The sequence below is a fragment of the Coffea arabica genome, chromosome 5c (genome assembly GCF_036785885.1).
Source record: "Coffea arabica cultivar ET-39 chromosome 5c, Coffea Arabica ET-39 HiFi, whole genome shotgun sequence".
NCBI lineage: Eukaryota > Viridiplantae > Streptophyta > Magnoliopsida > Gentianales > Rubiaceae > Coffea > Coffea arabica.
Window position 1 is genome coordinate 34558166 of NC_092319.1, and position 20903 is coordinate 34579068.

Here is a 20903-nt window from a genome sequence, read left to right on the forward strand (position 1 = left end):
TTAGTTCTCCATGTTTGAGGAAATGAGGCTAGCTGCTATTGTTTTATATGATATCTTGAGTTATTTTGTCACCTGATTGTGAATAAATTTGGTTGTACTCCACTAGTTATTACTATTAAGTAACCAAGGGTCTGCACCAAAAGTGTCGATTCTCGCATCAAATAATAGTAATTTCTATGAATACGTTGTTATGTAGCAATAGAAGCTGAGTAACCGGGCTTCTTCATCTGACAAATGTTAGAGTCTACGCCAAAAGGCTCTAATGACTAGAAACTAAGTCTATTAGTGTTACTATCGAATATATATATATATATATATATAAGTTGTGAAGATTGTGTAAATATGTGATTAAAGTCAGTTTGCCAGTTTATGAATTTAATATTGAGATTTTGGTTAATAGTTGGACCAGTTACTGATAAATGTTGACCGATTATTCTTTTTTCTTAGAATAGTTATCCATAAATTAGAGGAGTCTGTGATTTAGAAGGTAACCGAAATGATGTTTTTTGGATCTTGATCACGGGTGCTTGATATGTGTTTTCATGGTATCTTGACAATAAGTAAATGGAGTAATAGCCATTATCAGGAATTGGTTTTCTATTCTCATGCTTGAGAACAAGCATGGTTTAGGTGTGGGGGAAATTTATAGGTCGTAGTTTTGTCATTTATTTTATAATTAATTCCCTCCTATTATCTTACCAACTGTGCATTAGTTGGCGATTTCTACTCATTTTTGAAAATTTGTACTTATTGCAGGGAGTGGAACACAATACCATAAAATGGTGCTAATTTGACAGTAATCAGCAGAAGAATTTAAGTAGTAAAAGAGAACAAAAGTCCAAACGGAATTGTTTCCCTTATCCAGTGATCAACTATGGCAGACTAGGAGAAAATTTTGGGGAACTTCCCTTTTTCAACTAGGAGTCTTCCCTTCTATTCCTCTTGGTAGTCGGATAGGCAGTAGGAAAAAAAATAGGGAGCAACAGGGGCCGTCAATCTTGACTCCTTTTTGCTCTTGACTTTTTCGTCTTTTTGTGGCTATTGATTCCATCGTATGTCAGAGCAAAGGAAGAAACAATTGGTCATTCTTTTGACTTAACAGATCTTTTGCTTATTCTTAATTGAATCGATTTTCTTCATCGCATTGAGGAACGATGTATGGGACAATTGTTTCTATGATTTCACGTGAGATTGTTCCAACAGAGATGAACTAAGTCTCTTTTTCTAATCAAGGAACAACGAAAGCTTTGGTTTATCTAAAAATTGTGAGATTAAAAGAGTTGACTGTCATCGCTTGTTTGACAGTTATAACTTATTTATTAGCTAATAATTGGAAATATCTCTGTATCGATGATCAATTAATTTAACCATTGCTGAAGTTATTTCTTAGTTAGAGTTTAATCATTATTAATTTGGGTTTTAATAATTTGTCATTTAATTTTTGGTTGGCTATTTACTTTTAGTCAAAGGTTTAATTATTACCATTGCTATAAAAAAAAATTCCATCGTTAGTTTGAACTTCAAAAGAGACAAATATCCCCAATCCTTGTGGATTCGACCCTACTTATCACTATCTGTAAAAATTATATTTTGTTTGACCAAATATTTATTATTACACAGGTTCGACAACTTATCAGTACAGCATCACAAGCTTTGTGAGATGCTGTAATTTGTACACCTCGTCCATCTTGGGGCCTGTCTAACAACTGTCAATCTCCCAGGAATGATTGGACAGAAATGTGCCCCACATGTTTGAACCATTTATTTCGTTTGCTGATCTTGCTACCAACAATAAAAACGATAGCATTTATTTCGTTTATTAATTTACCAGTGACACGAGACAAAACGAGGTCAGTGAAAGGAAAATTAAATTGATTAATCAAGATTTCATTCTGTTGCATATGTGGTAGCAACAAAATTAAGTTTCTCCCAACAAATTACAAATAAAGTGGGTAGACAATTTAGTGAAAGCATATGTTCAAAAATCTTTGAATAAAATGGATTAACTTAGTTACCCACAGCGGGTTATAAAAGTAAAATTCTGATCAAATTTGTTTTAAGGGGTATATTACAACTGGGGTATAATCCTAGAAATGTGTGTAGTGTTATGCCGTTTATCAAAGTAAGTGTAGTTTAAATAAGGTATGCCATGAAGTTAAACTTTTATGTAATATTTGCAAGTATGTATGCTGCCATAATTGGAAAAGACGAAATTCACTTAAAATGCCAAGTTAAATGCTACTTTTAGTTAAGATCATAAAACCCTTAGCTTACTGAGATCATAGTATGTAAGATACAGGAGTGGCATAATATAAAACATTATAGATATCATAGAGTACAACGTTACACTTTTTTATCTAGTTTTTGTTATCCCTAAATCACCCTCATGTCTTTTAATTAGAATTATTGTGTTTCAATGTGGCACTAATTAAAAGAAATAAAAACACTCCAATTGATTACATCTCAATAATGTTGGTAATTACAATTAAAAATTGCACATAAAAAATTATTTACTTATCCTTAGACTCCATTTCCAATTATTATATAGATCAAAATTTCTCATTAGCCATTTGAGATTGTAAAAAAAATCAATGTCAAAAAATAAATAATTTGAAAAAAAAAACAGAGAAACATACAAGGAGAAAAGATCTCTCATTCATTTGTATATTTTCATACAAATATCACAAATAAATTTCATAATTATGTGCTTTTTACAAATATGAAGAAATTTAAAAAATGAAATGGAAAATCCAACTATTTCAATCAAATGAATTTAACTATCTCACAAATAGAGCTTTTCTCTCTCTCATTGAGAGCCTTTTCCCCCCATTGGTGGGAGCTCAATATTCTTTAAAGGGAAATTTACCAAATTGAACCCTAACATTTTCACAAAAATTGTTTTTGGTGCCTAACATTTTAAATCAGTCAGAATAGTCCCTAACATATAAATTATGAGCCAATTTGGTCCTAGTACTCGTATTTGCTTATTTTTCTGACTAAAAATAGCACACTTCTCTCATGTGGGCATAATTTCAAGCGTAAAATCGAAAAACATTCGTTAATCCATGGTTTTAGACTAAAGAAAGAAAATATTTTCTTCAAAGTTCAAGCTCTCCAATGGGTACTCTTCCATAACTCCACCCACTCCTCCTAGAGTCAATCTTGAGTCATTTTCCCTGGACGTACTCTATCAGATGCATTTCACCATCACCACATTGGCAACTCAGTGTTTCAGGGGGTGAGAGAGGTTATTATTCCTCAACCAGGAGGTAAAGAAGGAAGGCACTTGAAGGTGCAAGTCTTGGTTGATACTTTCCAGCCACTACTGAGGGGCACTATTGTCAAAGTGATTGGTTCCATGAGATGGATAAAGTTTAAATATGAGAGATGCCCAAATTTCTACTACACAAGTGTAGTTATTGGACATAGTGAGAAAGGCTGTAAAACAAGAGTTTCAGTGGGGAGTGGACAGCAAGAGAACCAATATTGACATTGGATAAGAGCAAACCCTAAGAAAGAATCCCCACAAAAAGAAAGTAATAGCTACAGATCCCCTTCCAAAAGGAGTTACTGGGGAGTGCTAAATGGGGAAGTAGTTTTAAAAGAGCCAAGCAAGGAGGAATTAGTTTCCAACCAATGTAACCAAAGGGAGAAGGAAACAGATAGAGGGAGCAACAAGGCAAATACCTCTAGAAGTGAGGAAACAAGAGCAATGCTGAGAAAGATTATAGACACAAATTAGCATAATATCTTCAAATGTGACAATAATCCAACAAAGAATATGATGAGAACTTAAAACTAGATGCTGTTATAAAACACTACTACAATTACTAGTATTTAACAGGTACATCAAACATGTTAATGGTGGAGTAAAATGAAAAAAAATAACAGTGGGACAGAAAAAACACTTTAAAATGTAAAATATCTCCAAATTGGAAATTGAGATGCAATGCAAATGTCACATACAATTTATTGTTGTAAAGTACAAACATGACTCTAAATAGAAAAGTTTAGGGTAAAGAGCGTTTAACTTAAAATTTAGGATTAAATGTTGGAGTTGATATTAAATTGAAAGAGAAAAGGAAGGAGATGGATAAAAATACCAAAAAAAAATAATGATGGGCAAGTGCCGTGAGAATTTAAACTTCTTTCAACATTTCTAAATTTTAGCATTAACCTATTTTCTTCCTTTATTTTTCTTCTTTTGTTAAAAAATAATAAATAAATAAATTAAAATTAGGAACTATTTCGACTTTGCATTCTGAAGATGCATGCATAGTTTTATATTTAAATGCTCTGACCTAGTGAACTTTACAATTTCTCTACCTTTTGAAATTCTCCATTATGTGCAATTACTCATCAAATAATACGAACGAAGCTATTACTATTAGATTAAAATGACTGGCTTAACCTCAAATAAATTAACTTGTTGAAGTTTATTTTGGGTACATGGAGACACCATGTTTGTGTGCTTCACTTATTTTCGACTTACTGTTTAATATCCAAATTTAGTACTTAAAATTAATGGATTCAAATCATGATATGTTCAAACATGTTTGATAACCAAAAATTGAATATTTGAATTAATTAAGTGGCACTAAATTTTTTAAACAAAATTTGCTCCCAAAAATAAGTGATAAGGTATTTACTTATCACTGAATGTGATATATACTCAAACTTATTTAATTTAATACTTAATAATTGGATAATTTAATGGATTCAGATTTTAGATTTTAAATTTCAATTTTCAAAGTTTAGTTTTATCAAACGCAGCCTAATGTCCCCTCGGTAGCCCAGGGAGAGTGCCGCTTAAATAAACTTGGGGTGCCATCGGTTAGGCGTGTTCGGGTAGGACGTGCATAGGCGGTAGTACCTAGGGCTCTTCCCGGTAGTTGCTGTATTCTTGTTCTGGATTGAATGAAAGTTTTTGTTAAAAAAAAAAAAAAAAAAGTTCTAACACGTCACATCAGGCATGTTTCTCTTTTACCACATTTTATGCTTATGCCTATTTGTTCATGTTTACCTTTTAAGTACGGTGAATTTCAATATTTGAATTCTTTACCTCCATAGAATGAGCATTGACCACCAGACTATCAACCAATGGTATTTCGGATCCATTTGAATTAGCTGTTTTTGGGGTTGTTTTTCAAAAACAGCACTGTAGCATTTCGTTTTTCAAATACAAGTCCGTTTGGATTAGTTATTTTTGGGATTATTTTTCAAAAACTATATAAAAAACTTTTACTGTAGATGTTTTATGGATTATTTTTAGATGTATTTTTAAAACATATTTTCGAATATTTTTATAATTTATAATTTATATATTTTTATAACAATATATATTTATAAATAAATATATTTATATAAAAATATATAAATGTATTACAAATATATTATATTATATATAATACATAATATAAATATATTTATAAATGTATAACTGTGTATTATTATAAATGTATAAATTATAAATGAATATCATTAGTGCTGTTAATCGAGCCGAGTATCTGAGCGCCGAGCTCGACTCGTGAAGAATTCGAGCCAGGCTCGAGCTCGCTCGATAGCGCAGACGAGCTATGATATGCACTCGAACTCGACTCGAAAAATGGAAATGTGACTCGAACTCGAGCTCGAACTCGACTCGTTTATCACAAACGAGCCAGGCTCGGACGAGCTCGAGGCTTGATTTTAGACTCGAGTTCGAAGCTCGAGACTCGATTTTGAGGCTCGATTTCGCAATTGAACAATCAGTTATTACGAAGTTGTACTCCAGCATATCCAGATTTAGGCTATCCAAAATCAACAAAAAATATTAGGATTGGCAACCAATGCCATTCACATTCAACAATACACAAATTCTAACCACATTTCATCCAAGACAAATAAGACCATAACATCCATACAACACAAACTCTAGGAATAAAACAAAACAAATACACAAACTACAGTCTAATTCCATACGAGACAACATTCATAAGAGCCAATACCATAACAGGTTATGTCCAGCCAAATAAACGCACAAACTACAGCCAAATAACCATGAAAAACACTGCTACATAGCTTAAAAATTGTCCAACTTCAGAAATCACAAGAAAAAGTATAGCTTCACAAGTCTAGCTTTACAAATCACAAGAAACAGCATCACATATTCCAGAAAACAGCCTTCAAATGTCCGGAAGATCAATTTCTTCAATTGTAGATGATTCGGAAACATCGAGTGGTTCCTACAAAATGAAAACAAGAAAGTTACAACTCCTAGCAAGATAAAATGAGCTGCTAAAATAAACAACTAGTAGAGTATATATTTTACTTACACGAGACTTATTTTTTAACCCATGAAGATTGCGGATCCAATCATTCCCACAAAGAAGCATTTGCACCGTTTCAACGGACATAGAAGCACGTCTATCATCGATTATTCTACCACCAGCACTGAAAGTAGATTCGGACGCCACGGTTGTAACTGGAATAGCGAGTACATCACTTGCCAATCTTGACAATATAGGAAACCTCCACCTTTCCCCTTTCCACCAACCCAAGACATCAAGATTTGCATTTGCATCACAAACATACCTGCCTTCTTCCAAATAGACATCTAAATCTGATTTTTCAGGGGGAGCCTTATCAATTTCACTAACAATCATCTGAAATTTTTCTTTCCCAGTTAGAACATTAACTCCAAGCTTTTTAGCAGCCCCTTGAGTAGATTTACTTGAAATTTCCGAATGTTTTCTTTTTCCAACTTCCCTTTGTGGTTCCTCACTATGAGATGAGATGTGAGCATCCACATATTCATTATAGAGGTCATAAAGAATGCATCTAATCTCATCAATGTACCTAGGGGCTGCAACTTCTCCATAAATAACTGGAAAAGTATGACTAACAAGGACCATTTTGTACCTCGGATCAAGAATAGCACCCAAAGACATCAAAACATTGCTTTCACCCCAATACTTGTCAAATTTTTGTGTCATACTTTCAGCCATAAACCTAATATGATCAGAAAAATCGAGAGCTTTTTCATTTAATAGCTCTTTAATCCTATACAACTCTACAAGAAAAAGGTTAGCCGTTGGGTAATCGGATCCAGAAATAATATTGGTGATCTCATAAAAAATACCCAAAAATTTACATACTTCTTCAACTTTCAACCACTCAAACTCACTTGGGACATAGTGAAACCCAGGATCAATGTCCCCATACCTGAGAAATACATCCCTAAACTCTAGAGCTGAAGCCAACATCAAATAAGTGTTGTTCCACCTAGTTGGGCAGTCCAAAATGAGCTTTTTAGAAGGCAATTGAAGCTGTTTTTTTTATTTTGGCAAATTCATTGAGGCGAGACTCTGAATTTTTCAAATATTTAATCCCCTCTCGAACAACATCAATCACATCAACAATTTGATTAAGCCCATCTTGAACAAGCAAATTAAGTATATGGGCACAACACCTAACATGAAAAATTTTTCCTCCAATGCTCAACCTTTTTCTTAAAGAGAAATCCTCTTTAAGTCTCCTAATGCATACATCATTATAAGAAGCATTGTCCACGGTTATAGTAGAAACCTTATTTTCGATCCCCTACTCAAGAAAACACTTACTTAACGCATCGGCAATAATTACCCCCGTGTGAGGAGGTGGGACATTACAAAAATTTAGAACTCGTTTTTGCAACACCCAATCACTATCAACAAAATGCCCTGTCACAACCATGTATTGAATTTTTTGACCAGATTTCCACAAATCTGTGGTTATACTAACCCTATTGGCACCTTTTAATATATTTCTCAGCCTTTTCTTTTCAAGCATGTAAGCACTCACACAATCTTCCTTTACTGTTAGCCTGTTAATCTTTTTATAAAATGGAGATGCAGCTTTCATGAACTTGTTAAAAACAACATGATCCAACATAGAGAAGGGATACTCATGTACAAGAACCATATGAGCTGCTAACTCTCGTACTTTAGCATGATCATAAGAGAAATTAGTTATAGAAGTTATACCATCCGAGGGTCCTTCGGTAAAGGATAACACTTGCTGCCTCTTTTGATTTTCCTCCCCAACAGCCAGCCTCTTTTGTAGGCAATTTTTGAGGTGACGCTTGTGTTGAGAAGTAGCTCCAGATGGATTTTTGACAAATAGTTCTTTGCAGTGATTGCACCGCACTTTCAATGTTCCATCAGGCTGTTTTACTATTGTCATATCCTCCCATATTGTTGACTTCTTTTTCCGTTGTTTTTTTTCAAACGGATTTGCTCCTTTAACAGCACCCTTTTCCCCTATTTCTGTTCCTTCATTCGGCTGATCTAAGTGATCTAAGTCCAGCTCTTCTTCGCTCATTTCATCAGCATTAGACTCCACCTCAAGTTCTTGTTTTACAGCTTCATTTCCAACCTCCATAATAGGACTTGTTGACGATCCTTGGTGTAAATGAAATGGAGGACTGTACATACCTATTATTTAAAAGGAAAAATATACTTGAGTCAAGTCCATAAGGAACATATGCAGGAATATATGCAGTCAAGTCCATATGATATTTAATAACTATTTTCAGTTTCCTTTTCGCCATTTCTACAAATGCATGAATCCAAAATAGCAATAAAACCTGAAGTACCATTTATGCAACGAATAACAAACAATTTTAGCAAAAAAATTTTGCCAATAATATATCCTTAGTTTCTTCTAATTCTCAATGGCACATGGGAAACCAATCTCAATTTTAAAATGCAAAAGATATATTTAAAAGTAATCTTCATGAGTGGATAAATTACGAATAACTCATTTAGTAGGTGATTGATTAGATTAAGAACTAAAGTGTGATGAACTTATACTTTAGGGGGTTACATTCTTTACATATTTAGTATCAATTATAATATAGAAAGTTGAATGTATAAATTTATTAGTTGTAGTTTAAGAGTAACTAATTTAGTCGCTAATAAATTATTAGTTAATTGATTTAGTGGGTAGCAAACAACTAAAGAAACTAAAGAAAGGGCAAAAAAAAAAAAAAGAGAAGTATGCTGTCCAAATTAAACCTGTAAGGCTTTGTGAGTAAAAAATGAACCACCCTTTGGAGAGGCTTTGCAGAGTTGAGGTTAAACTCTAAGATGAAAACTCTTAATTGGAAACCAAATTTGGCAGCTTTAGCTTTGAAGCACTAACATAACAGTCCCATATAACATGATGCTACCCAACTTGGCATTTGAATGACAAAATTTTTGGATTCTTCATAATTAATACAGTCAAAAACATTAAAAAGAGAAAATTGAAGTGTCATATAACGTCTGTACGTATCAAACTTAAATTGGATTTCCAAGACAACAGTCTTCTTTCTGAAATTGCATAAGCTATCCATTTTGGAATGTAAAAACATTACAAAATTAAAAAAATTAACTACTACAGAACAGAAATTACGGGTCATTATTGATTATGCAAATTACAGAAATTACAGAAATTATGCAAAATCCTTAAAAGCCTTGCAAGTAGAAGACGGTCACCAGACATTTAAGTCCTTCTCACATCACATGTTAAGTTTTTGAACCGTAAGCAGCAATGAAACCTAAAACCAGATTTGGGGGCCGAAACACCGCAGGTTCTGAACTCTTGTCATTTAGTATAATTTACCTACGAAAAGAGACAAGACTTACCAGAAATCACGAAGGATTAGAGAAACCAGTCAAATTGGACTGGTTTTGGCCTGGCGGTGGACCGGTTGTTAATGGCAGAAAACAGAGGCTGTGGCCTGTGGGTTGAGTCTGTGGGCGGCGGTGGAGGCAGAGGTTGCTGTGGGTTGCGGCTGTGGACTGCGGCTTGCTGTGGAGTACGGCGGGGCTGTGGGTGCGGCTGCGAGTTGTGGGGTTGCGGGGCTGTGGTTGTGAGGCTGCGGGGTTGCGGTTGTGGATGGGGCTGTGGGTTGCTAGCTGCGGGGTGCAGCAGAGAGGGAGAGGTGGAAATGAAGAATGAAACGATGCAATATCAAGTTATCAACCCTAGTCCAAATTTCTACTTGCTGACTATTAAAATGACAAAAAATACCCTTCTTTGTCGAGCTCAACCGAGCTACTCGGTAAAGAAGCGAGTTCGAGCTTACTCGGCTCGATAACTAAACGAGTATTTTTCGACCTCGAGCCTTATCGAGCCGAGCTCTAACGAGCTTTCGAGCTGCTTGTTTTGCTTAACAGCTATATCATATAAATGTATATATGTATAAATTATAATTTTCAATTTTTATATTATTATATTTATATACATTTATGCATTTATAATATATTTATAAATATTTATAAATAAATACATTTATTAATTTCTAAATAAATATAAATCTATTATGTTATATATAATACATAATATAAATATATTTATAAATATATAAATTATAAATGAATATCATATAAATGTTCAAATTATAATTTATAATTTATAATTTTTATATTTTTATATTTATATACATTTATACATTTATAATACATTTCTAAATATTCATAAATAAATATATTTATATATTTATATAAATATATGTAAATGTATTATATTATATATAATGCATAATATAAATATTTTTATAAATGTATAAATGAATATCATATAAATGTATAAATTATAAATGAATATTATATAAACGTATAAATTATAAATTTTATATTTTTGTATTTATATACATTTATATATTTATTTATAAATATATTTATTTATATATTTTTATAAATATATTTATTTATTTATAAATAAATATTTATATATTTATAAATAAATATTTATATATTTATAAATAAATATTTATATATTTATAAATAAATATTTATATATTTATAAATAAATATTTATATATTTATAAATAAATATTTATATATTTATATATAAATATTTATATATTTATATATTTATAAATAAATATTTATATATTTATATATTTATAAATAAATATATAAATGTATTATATTATATATTATACATAATATAAATGTATTTATTAATGTATATTATTATAAACGTATAAATTATAAGTGAATATTATATAAATGTATAAATTATAAATTATAAATTATAATTTTTATATTTATGTATTTATATACATTTATATATTTATAATACATTTATATATATTTATAAATAAATATATAAATATATAAATGCATTATAAATGTGTTATATTATATATAATACATAATATAAATGTATTTATAAATGTATAAATGCATGTTACTATAAATGTGTGTAAATTATAAATGAATATTATATAAATGTATAAATTAATATATCATAAATATATATTAATATTATGTATAGGTGTATTAATATAATAAATGTAAATGTATAAATGTATTAATATTATGTATAAATGTATAATTAATATTATGTATATTTATATAAATGTATAAATGTATTATATTATATATAATACATAATATAAATGTATATTATAAATATACATAAATATATATTATGTATATATTAAATATATAATATATACTCCCTCCGTCCCAAAATTTGGGACGTTTTTTGGGAATAGCACTTTTTATGCACAGTAAAATGGTGGACTGCACTTTTCATATTCTTCCAATTTTACCCCTTGTCTATCACACGAAAATTGCCAGCCAAAAGCAAAAGGTCAAGGAATGGTGAAAGTGTGCATGTGTTGTGGTGGGCCATATGTAATTGTTTATTATTAGTTGATGGAATCTTGTCATTATTACTAAGGGTATAAAAGGAAAGTAGTAGTGAAAGTTGTTTGACTTTTGCCATGAGGCTCTTATTTTGGGACAACAAAAAAGTGAAAACATGACATTAACAATGGGACGGAGGGAGTAATATTTAATATTTATAAATTTGTATAATTACATATTTATATTATATATAATTTATATAATACATAATATTTATATAAATATATTCTAGAAATATAAAAATATATTTTTTATAAAATAAAATATAAATTAATATAATATATATATCCTATACATAATTGAAATATACAAATTGAAATAAACATATTAAATATGTATTTGGAGTTATTTTTTATATATTGTTTGGATATAGTGTTTTTTGAATTATTTTTGAAATACACACTACTGTAGCATTTGGAATGTGAAAAACAATTTTTCAAAAACAGACCAAAAAATAAGGAATCCAAACAAACCCTAATTTCCACGATAAAATGGTCTTTAGAGTAGGAAAATTTGAATATACACACATGTATGTATATATATATATATATATAAAGTACTAACTCTAATTAGCCATTTTCTCTCTCTTAGGTAACATGCATAATTATTTGATGGGTCATTTGAATATTTAGAATTTAGCCATATTTGTATCCAAATCCTCTCTAATTAGTTAATTTTTTCATAGTTTTCATCTCTTCTAACAATTTTTATCTTTTCAAATAAACTTAAAATTGAATATTCATTGATAAATGAATTGCTACATCTTGTGTTTTTAATTGAGCACAAAATTAGTTCTAGGTTTACAACCATTGTTAAAATTTAATTATACACGCACATATACATGTATGTGTGTGAAAATATTAAAAATTTAATTAACCATTTCTCTCTCCTAGATAGCAAGCCTAATTGAAGAAAATTTGTAGGTCATTTGCATACTTGAGTTTTATCCATATTTGTATCTAACTCTTCTCTAATTAATATGTTATATAATTTTTCTCTCTTCTAACATATATATATATATATATATATATATATATATAAATTTGTTTACCCTTTGTATCAGTACGGTTTAAATTTACTTAGTTTAATTATTATATCTATAGATTTTTTTTTAAAATAAATAATTTATTTATTCCATAAAAGGCAAAATGTTGCGAGGCCATAGAGGCGGATTGCTACTCCCTTACCACGCGGATAGACACAACTCCTATCCTATCAAGGTGATACGCTCCTCTCGCTAAATGGGGTAAAGCTGAAGCAGCTAGATAGACCTCTACCCGACCCTACCGACAACCTTCATTGACCAACAAATCAGCAACCTGATTAGCCTGACGATAACAGTGACGAATGCATGAAAAATGGAATGTCAATCCAACTAATTGCTGCACCTCCTTATAGATGCTCCATGGGCACTGAGATGCCCTATTTAGAATTTGCACTAACACCAAGGAATCCAGTTCAACATCAAAGGCATCAAACCCCCGCTAGAGGCATAACTGGACTCCAAAAAGCAAAGCACAGGCTTCAGCCTGCATACTCGAAGCGATTCCAAAATTACACGAAAACGCCATGACCAGCCTACCACTTGCCTCCCGAAGCACCCCTCCACCACCACTCACCCCAGGGTTACCCTTGGAACACCCGTCCGTGTTAAGTTTTAGGGCTCCGTGTGAGGGCCGTACCCATTTAACCAGCATATGTGACACTGCCCTATTCCAACTTGAAATCTCCAGATAAAAATGTAACCAAGATAGCGTCGAAACCCGGCATTCCAGGAACTGTACTCGAAACATCTCCAGAAGATCGGAAAAAATATAACGACAAACCTGAAGCCCGCCAACCGTCTTGCCTTCATATTTGACGCCATTCCGAGCCTTCCAAATGTGCCAACAAATCAACAGAGGGATAACCTGGTGAACAAACATCAGAAACTTATTGCGGTGCCTTCCTTGCCACCAGGCTGCCATATAGACGTGGAAGGCCGACCCAGTCCAGGCAACTCCAACCGCATCCCCAAAGTAATGCCAAATGTGATTCGCCATGTCCCCCGCAGCGAATAAGTGCTCCACAGTTTCGACCTCAGGAGACGAACAACACACACACCGTGAAGGCCCATGTATCCCCAACCGCCATAAGGTACAGTCCAACGGGAGGCGCTCTCGTAGCAGACGCAGCAGGAAGAATGAAATTCTCAAAGGCACAGCATAATGCCAAATACGTTTGAATAATGGTGAAGGGGAGGAACGATGTTGGACTATTGAGAAAGCAGACTTGAGCGTGAAGCGCCCCGAATGCTCTGGCCTCCAAATCATCAGATCCGGAAGCTGCCCAGCAGGAGGATCCTCCCGAACAATCTCCGAGGCTATCTCCTGAGGCACCCACTGCAAAATCCGTCTGACATCCCAAGCATCCTGTTGCACAAAATCCGCTACCTTATGATCGGATACATTATCCAACCGCACCGACAATCCGCCCGAGCCAAGCCAATTGTCGAACCAAAAATTAGCACTCCCTGACCGCACAATCCATCCGATGTGTCTTTCCGCAATATTCCGCACCTTCACCATCCTTCTCCACACCTCTGAGCCCTTAGCCCCAGAGACTAGATTCGAGTGCACCTGCCGACAGAACCTAGCATGCATGAATTCAGCCCATAAGGACGAATTTGCGCGAAAGGTCCACCATAACTTGATCGAGAAAGCCTTATAGACATCCTCCAATTGGCGCAAGCCAACCCCCCCTTCAGCATGTGACACACACAAATCCTTCCACCTAATCCAATGGTGCTTGGTACCCCCCTCTGTAGCTCCCCAAAGAAAATTAGAAAACATGCCCTCAATCTCCTGAAAAATAGATTTGGAAGGTGATGCCGCCATTAGCAAATAAGTAGGCATAGATGAGAGAACATGTTTCACCAGCACTATCTTCCCTCCCTGCGACAGCACCCTGTTCTGCCAAGACTGAATCCGAAGTAGGATTGCTTGACATAATCCCCCAAAATATTCTTTCTTCCGTCGCCCGCAATACAGCGGGAAACCAAGATACTTAATTGGGAAAGGCGTATACTTAAAGCCAGTCAACCTCTGAATTGTCAACTTCTTGGCGGGACATATCTTTGGGTGAGCCAAGAAGCAACTCTTCCCCGCATTGATCCTTTGCCCCGAAACAGCCTCATAGTCAGTCAAAACTCGCTTCACTAGCCGTAAGGATCTTGTCGTTGCACTAGAGAAAACAAGTACATCATCCGCATACCCCAAGTGAGTCACTAGGGGGCAACCCCTTGGAACGCCAAATCCCTGAAACCCTCGACAGCAGGGCAAGTTGTTTAGAGATCGCGACAACACCTCGGCCCCAATTATGAACAAGGCAGGGGATAGCGGATCCCCCTGACGCAGCCCTCGTGCTGATTTAAAGAATCCATGCAAAGTCCCATTGACAACCACAAAAAATCAGACATTCGAAATGAGCCGCCAAACCATATCAATCCATTGCTCCCCGAACCCAAAAGCCCTAAGGACATTGATCAAAAAAGGCCACGCCACCCGATCATATGCTTTGTCATGTCAAGTTTCAATGCCACATTCCCTCCTCTCGTTTTCCGACCTATATTGGAGATCAGTTCCTGAGCGAGTGAATAATTATCCGAGATTAACTGCCCCCGGACGAAGCCACTTTGATTTGCAGAAATGATTTTGGGAAGAATAGACGCAAGCCGAGCCGCCAGGATCTTAGAAATAATCTTGTTCACGAAATTACACAAGCTGATTGGACGGAACTCTGAAAATTCTTTGGACTCGCTACCTTGGCCAATAAAACTATGGAGGTGGCAGTTACCCGCCGCGGTAGTTCTTCACCACAAAAAAACTCCGCACAGCGTTATAGACATCTCGACCAATTATATCCCAAGTGGAGGTAAAAAATTTGCCAGTGAACCCATCTGACCCAGCAGCACTATCCACATCCATCGTAAACACCACTTGCTGAATTTCATCGAAAGATGGCATGTTCTGCAAAAACTCATTGTCTTCCAATGACACCATTTTAGGAATGACCCCAACCGTCGCCGAAGAGGCTGGATCCTCCTCCATCGAGAAAAGAGAGGAGAAGTACTTAACTGCTTCAGACCCAATACGCGCATCCTCAGTCACCCACTTGTGATTGGAATCTTGAATACCATGAATCACAGCCTGCATTCGCCGTTGCTTCACCACGGAGTGGAAGAATTTTGTGTTCCTATCCCCCAACTGCAACCATTTGACTCTCGACCGTTGCTTCCACAAGACTTCCTCCATGGCTAACGCACGGTTAAGCCGAGCCTGGGCCTGATGTAACCGCAGTAGCTCATTATCAGATCCCCCACCTACCATACCTTGTTCCAAACCAGCTACTTCCGCCTCCGCCTTCCTCACATTGTTAGAGAAATTGCCCACTCGATCCTTGTTCCACGCTTGAATTATCGGCCTTAAGCGCTGCAGCTTCCTACAGAGGACGTGCACCGGCGGCCCCATACACTCTTGCTCCCAAGACTGCTTCACCACCCCCCTGAAATCGTCATAGTCAGCCCACGCATTTATGAATCTAAAACACCGAGGCTTGCCATCCAACCGGGTAGACACCGCCATAAGCAACGGGGCATGATCCGATGGATGTCGCGCCAAATGGGAAACAGTGACAGACAAATGTATGTCTAAATATGCCGCATTCAGCAAAAGACGATCTAACCGCTTCCAAATTCTTGCCCTACCGTGGCGATTATTACACCAGGTAAAGTTCGGCCCTGAGAAGCCCCCATCGAACAATCCCGCAGAACCCATACATTCAACAAAGTCACTAGCCTCAACCACTCTAAAAGGCCGCCCCCCTCTCTTTTCCCATGGTTCAACGACCACATTGAAATCTCCAACAACAATCCAAAGCTTGTGATGCGGTTGACACTGCAACAAACCGTCCCAGAGGACCCTCCGAGCCTCTAACGTAGAGGCAGCATATACTGCAGTAACAGTAATTGGAACTGACACATGAGGGTGACAAATTTCTAGAGAAAAAAACTGATCTCCCTCAGTCATCACCGAACAAACAAGAGGAAGGTTATAAAAAGCCCATAACAAACCCGACGAATGCGTTCGAACACAATCAAATCCTAATCTAATACGATACTCCTCAGCGCGGGACACGTGAACATGAGTTTCACAAACAGCTGGAGCTTATTTAAACCTACTATCTTTTTCAATTTCCTAAAATGAGAGGCCTTAGAGAGACCCCTTACATTCCAAAATAATGAATTAAGCATCAGAAAGGGAGGTGCACGAGTCACATGAGGTTCTTACCGTCGACCGGAGCTCCCTATCCAAAGGAAATTTTTCTAGAAATTAAATATTCCTTCACAAAAAATAATGTTTGGATCTTTAGTATTTAATTTGGTACAAATATATAGTTCTAGATTTATGAACATTTCATACAATTTTAATTATCTCAAAAAATATCTATCAATTTTTTGCGTATACATTATAGTATTAATCAATATTATTATATTAAATGCTAAGAGAATATGGATATCCGAATATGCAACTATACCTACGGTACAATTTCTCTCAATTAATTAAGTAATGAACAAGTATCTATATGTAGTTTCGAATTAATAATTGTAATCTATACATTTTTTAGATGGTTTTAGGCTAAATATTTTTGAATACTTGCTTACATTCAAAGTATCAACATAGACAATATGTTCCATGAGTTATGCAAAAATTGTGGATAGCCATGTCAATCTCATTTTGCAAAAATTGTGTGTATCCATTGTAATGACGTAGTCGACATTATTGTCAGGTAATTATTTTCATATATTTAGAATTTAATATAGTTTTTTGCATCATACATCACTAATTATTCTTAACAGATAAATTGTTAACATAGACGTTAGAGATTCTAGTGGTAACCTATACCTTGCTCTTCAATACAGCCCTGCACGATTCATATTTCGTTGTAATGCTTCTTATCTTAGAAATTTAAACACAAAGGTATACATTATTTATATGTATATATTTTTATACAATATTATTTACAAACTGTCTAAAACAAAAGATAATTTTGAATTATGTATGCTTTTAATTGTCCGGAAAATGGAGATGCATTGTTTGACCAACACATTAATTCATGCAAAAATCGTGCATTCTTATTTATAGTACGAACTCCACAAAAATCAACAGAATTAATTAAACCCTAAATACTAGCGTTCGTACTCAGAGTTGATTGGTGTGAAGAATGTTCACACCTTCGTAGAAGATTACCAAATCAAAGGCAAAATGTTTGTAAGTATTTCATTTACTTATCAAATTAAATATTCAATTATATTTAATTGGACCCTTATGTCGCTCAATTTATGATATAAATTTCTATTTTTTTTAGGATTCAACCTTCATCAAAGCGATAGTTTAAAAAGTCAAGTTAAGGTGGAGGAACGTGTAGGTTTACCACCCCACGGCTAGGGTTTAGGCGTCTCTCTTCAACGTTGCGGAGGTACCTCAATTTATGACGGCTACTTGGCCGCCAAACCTTGGCCATGGAGAACTACCCCACCCCTCTAAGTCATTTGCGGACATTGTAGCGGGCGGTGACCTCTCTGCGGGAACGGATATTGGGATTCTGGGTTTCCATAAGGGGGAACCTGCACTCGTGCTGTCTCGGCAAGAACTGTTGGGGCTAGCTGAACCCTACAATAACACATTAGTGGGGAGATTCGCATTCAACAGGCCAGCAATAGGGATCGTTCAACGTTTCTTTATGACACTGGGGTTGAAGGGATTGTGTTCGGTGGGATTGCTGGACGCTAAACATGTGCTGATACGACCAGAACTTGAGGAAGATTATACGAGACTGTTTGTTAGACGCACATGGTTTATCAACAACTCTCCCATGCAAATCTCTAAGTGGACAATTGACTTTAAGGCTGGCCAGGATTGTGCCATAGCCCCCATCTGGATGAACCTGCTGGGGCTACCTCTTCCTTTCTTTGACAGGAAATTGTTGCTGAAAATAGGCTCGCTGATAGGGAGGCCGCTGCAGGTGGATGCGGCAACATTGAGCATGAAGTGACCATTCGTAGCCAGGCTTCTAATTGAGGTTGATGTGGCCAATCTTCCAATAAAGAGGCTTTGGCTAGGAGATGACCAACATGGGCAGTGGCAGAAGGTGGAATTCGAAAGTTGGCCTGCTTTCTATGGGCATTGTGAGAGGTTGGGTCATGAGGAGCAGGAGTGCTTTCGCTTCCACCCAGAACGTAGGCCTGTCCGAAGGGAGATTGGGATTCCCAACCAAGCCTACATACCGAAGGAGCACAAGGAGAATGAATCCGTGATTGCGGCTCTCCTCGGCAAGCAGGAACAACCCATAGTGGTGGCAAGACAGCGAGATGCGGAGCTGGTTGTGGAGCTCCAGGATGGGCTCCAGCAGGGTGGGACAGACTTGCCTGCTGCTCATGTTGTCCAGCCCACGGTGGTGGCAGCAGGTCCGCCTTTAGGGCTTCACGACGTTAATGAGGAGGATGGGCAGCGGGATGGGCACCAGGGGAGGGGTTTGGATTTGGTGGTGGTTCTGACCGCAGGCGAGGCAACTCAGGAAGACACTGTCGCAGCAGGGGCGGAGGGCAGCCAACCGGGGAAAAGTGGTGTGGTGGTACTGGACAACTCCTTTGCAGTCCTAGGTTCCATGGAGGACGGGCTGGAGCTGTCGTCCCCTCGAGCAACGAAGGGGGGTCGCTCAGTAGGAGTCCCATCTCCCTTGGAGTCGCCGCGAGCTCCGCCTTTGTGGCGATCATGCTCAATGGATAGGCAGCTTCAGGAGTACTGCTCGGTCCTTGCATTGAAGCAGTTTAAGGAGGCTTTGGATCACCGACTGAAAGACTCTCCTCTTCTGGATGCGCAGGTGCCTCAGGGAGCAGTGATTGATGCCCGCGATGCGGCGCTGCTGAACAACGTTTCCAAGAAAATAGGATGACCCGTAAACTACAATAAGAAGTTGCAACTATTTTTCTCTCAAGCTAAGTTTTCTATCTTACCTCATGATAAGTCGCATTAATATTCTAATTTGGAATGTACGGAATATCTCCCGTAAGGATTCTCAAAGGTATCTGCATAAGTTATGTGTGGATAATCACATAAGATTACTTGTTTTGATTGAGGTTATGACGGATGCTTCGCAATTACCTTCAATTTGTCGTATGTTGCACTTTTCAAAGGGGTGTTTGGTTTTGGAAGGTAAAATGTGGGTTTTGTGGCAGGATGAGCTGGTGGCCCAACTCCGTAAAGTAGGGGATCAACTGGCTAACATGGAGATAAGTTGGGGGGGAATTACCTTCCTATTCTCGGCAGTATATGCTAAATGTACACGAGTAGGGAGACGGGAGTTATGGAAGGCGATGGAGTCAATCCATGGCATTAATGAGGGCCCGTGGATGGTGGTGCGTGACTTCAATGTTATTTTGAATTCCCAAGAGCGCTCCGGGGGGCACCTCCTAATCTCCGTAACATGGAGGAATTTAACGACTCGATTTTCAAAGTGGCCTAGCGGAGGTGGACTTCGATGGTTCGGCCTTCACTTGGACAAATGGGGCACTTTGGCAGCGTTTGGACAGAGCTTTATCCAACGCCGCTTGGTCGGAATTATTTTCTACTACTACTGTCTCACACCTAATGCCAGGTTGTGCGGACCATGCTCCGCTCTTGATCAAGAGCGGATACCCAAGACACGAATCCCCGGCTTTTCATTATCTAAATGTTTGGAAACGATACCCAAACTTCTTGTTAGTGGTTCAATAGGCGTGGCATGGGTCAGTTAATGCCGACGGTATGGTGGGTTTCATTGGAAATTAGTTAACCTTAAACCGATCCTATGGCAATGGAGCAGGCAAGTTTTTGGTAACATTTTCCAGGCTGTCAAGGAAACAGAGGAGGTACTCCGTCAGAGCGAGAAGGAGTTCAATGAGAGGCGGGATGCATTAGCGAAAGGAAAGCTAGAGGAAGCTCGGGCAAGTTATGCGACGGCGCTGGCTGTGGAGTGCGAGTTCTGGCGACAAAAATCGTCAATCAGATGGCTTCGTGAAGGGGATGCCAATACCAAATTCTTTCATTCCGTAGTCAAGTAACGGCGAAACACGAATTTCATAGGTTTGATAAAGGATGAGACGGGTCGTTGGGTGGAGGACGAGGGTGCCATTAAACGGCCACTCAATTTTATCAAAACTTG

At 36.6% G+C, this 20903-nt stretch overlaps 1 protein-coding gene and 1 long non-coding RNA gene across 2 annotated transcripts; both read right to left on the minus strand.

Annotated features, from left to right (window-relative positions):
* Positions 1–6034: 6034 nt before the first annotated feature.
* Positions 6035–9887, minus strand: LOC140007712 (uncharacterized). The gene is made up of 2 exons (XR_011815071.1): positions 9648–9887; positions 6035–6224 (listed from the first exon to the last, which is right to left on the minus strand). It is a non-coding gene; the product is annotated as an uncharacterized lncRNA (long non-coding RNA).
* A 3260-nt stretch (positions 9888–13147) lies between these two features.
* LOC113689313 (uncharacterized) lies at positions 13148–16729 on the minus strand. The gene is made up of 2 exons (XM_072049991.1): positions 15498–16729; positions 13148–14885 (listed from the first exon to the last, which is right to left on the minus strand). Exons 1-2 carry the CDS (start codon positions 16727–16729, stop codon positions 13148–13150), a joined length of 2970 nt encoding a protein of 989 aa, XP_071906092.1.
* Between the last annotated feature and the right edge of the window lie 4174 nt (positions 16730–20903).

Excerpts from the sequence above, each read along its gene's own strand:
- LOC113689313 (XM_072049991.1), bottom strand. The coding sequence starts at position 16,729 with ATGACTGAGGGAGATCAGTTTTTTTCTCTAGAAATTTGTCACCCTCAT. Across the intron at positions 14,886-15,497 it reads GTGAAGAACTACCGCGGCGG|TGCAACGACAAGATCCTTAC; the intron begins GTAACTGCCACC and ends TGTTTTCTCTAG.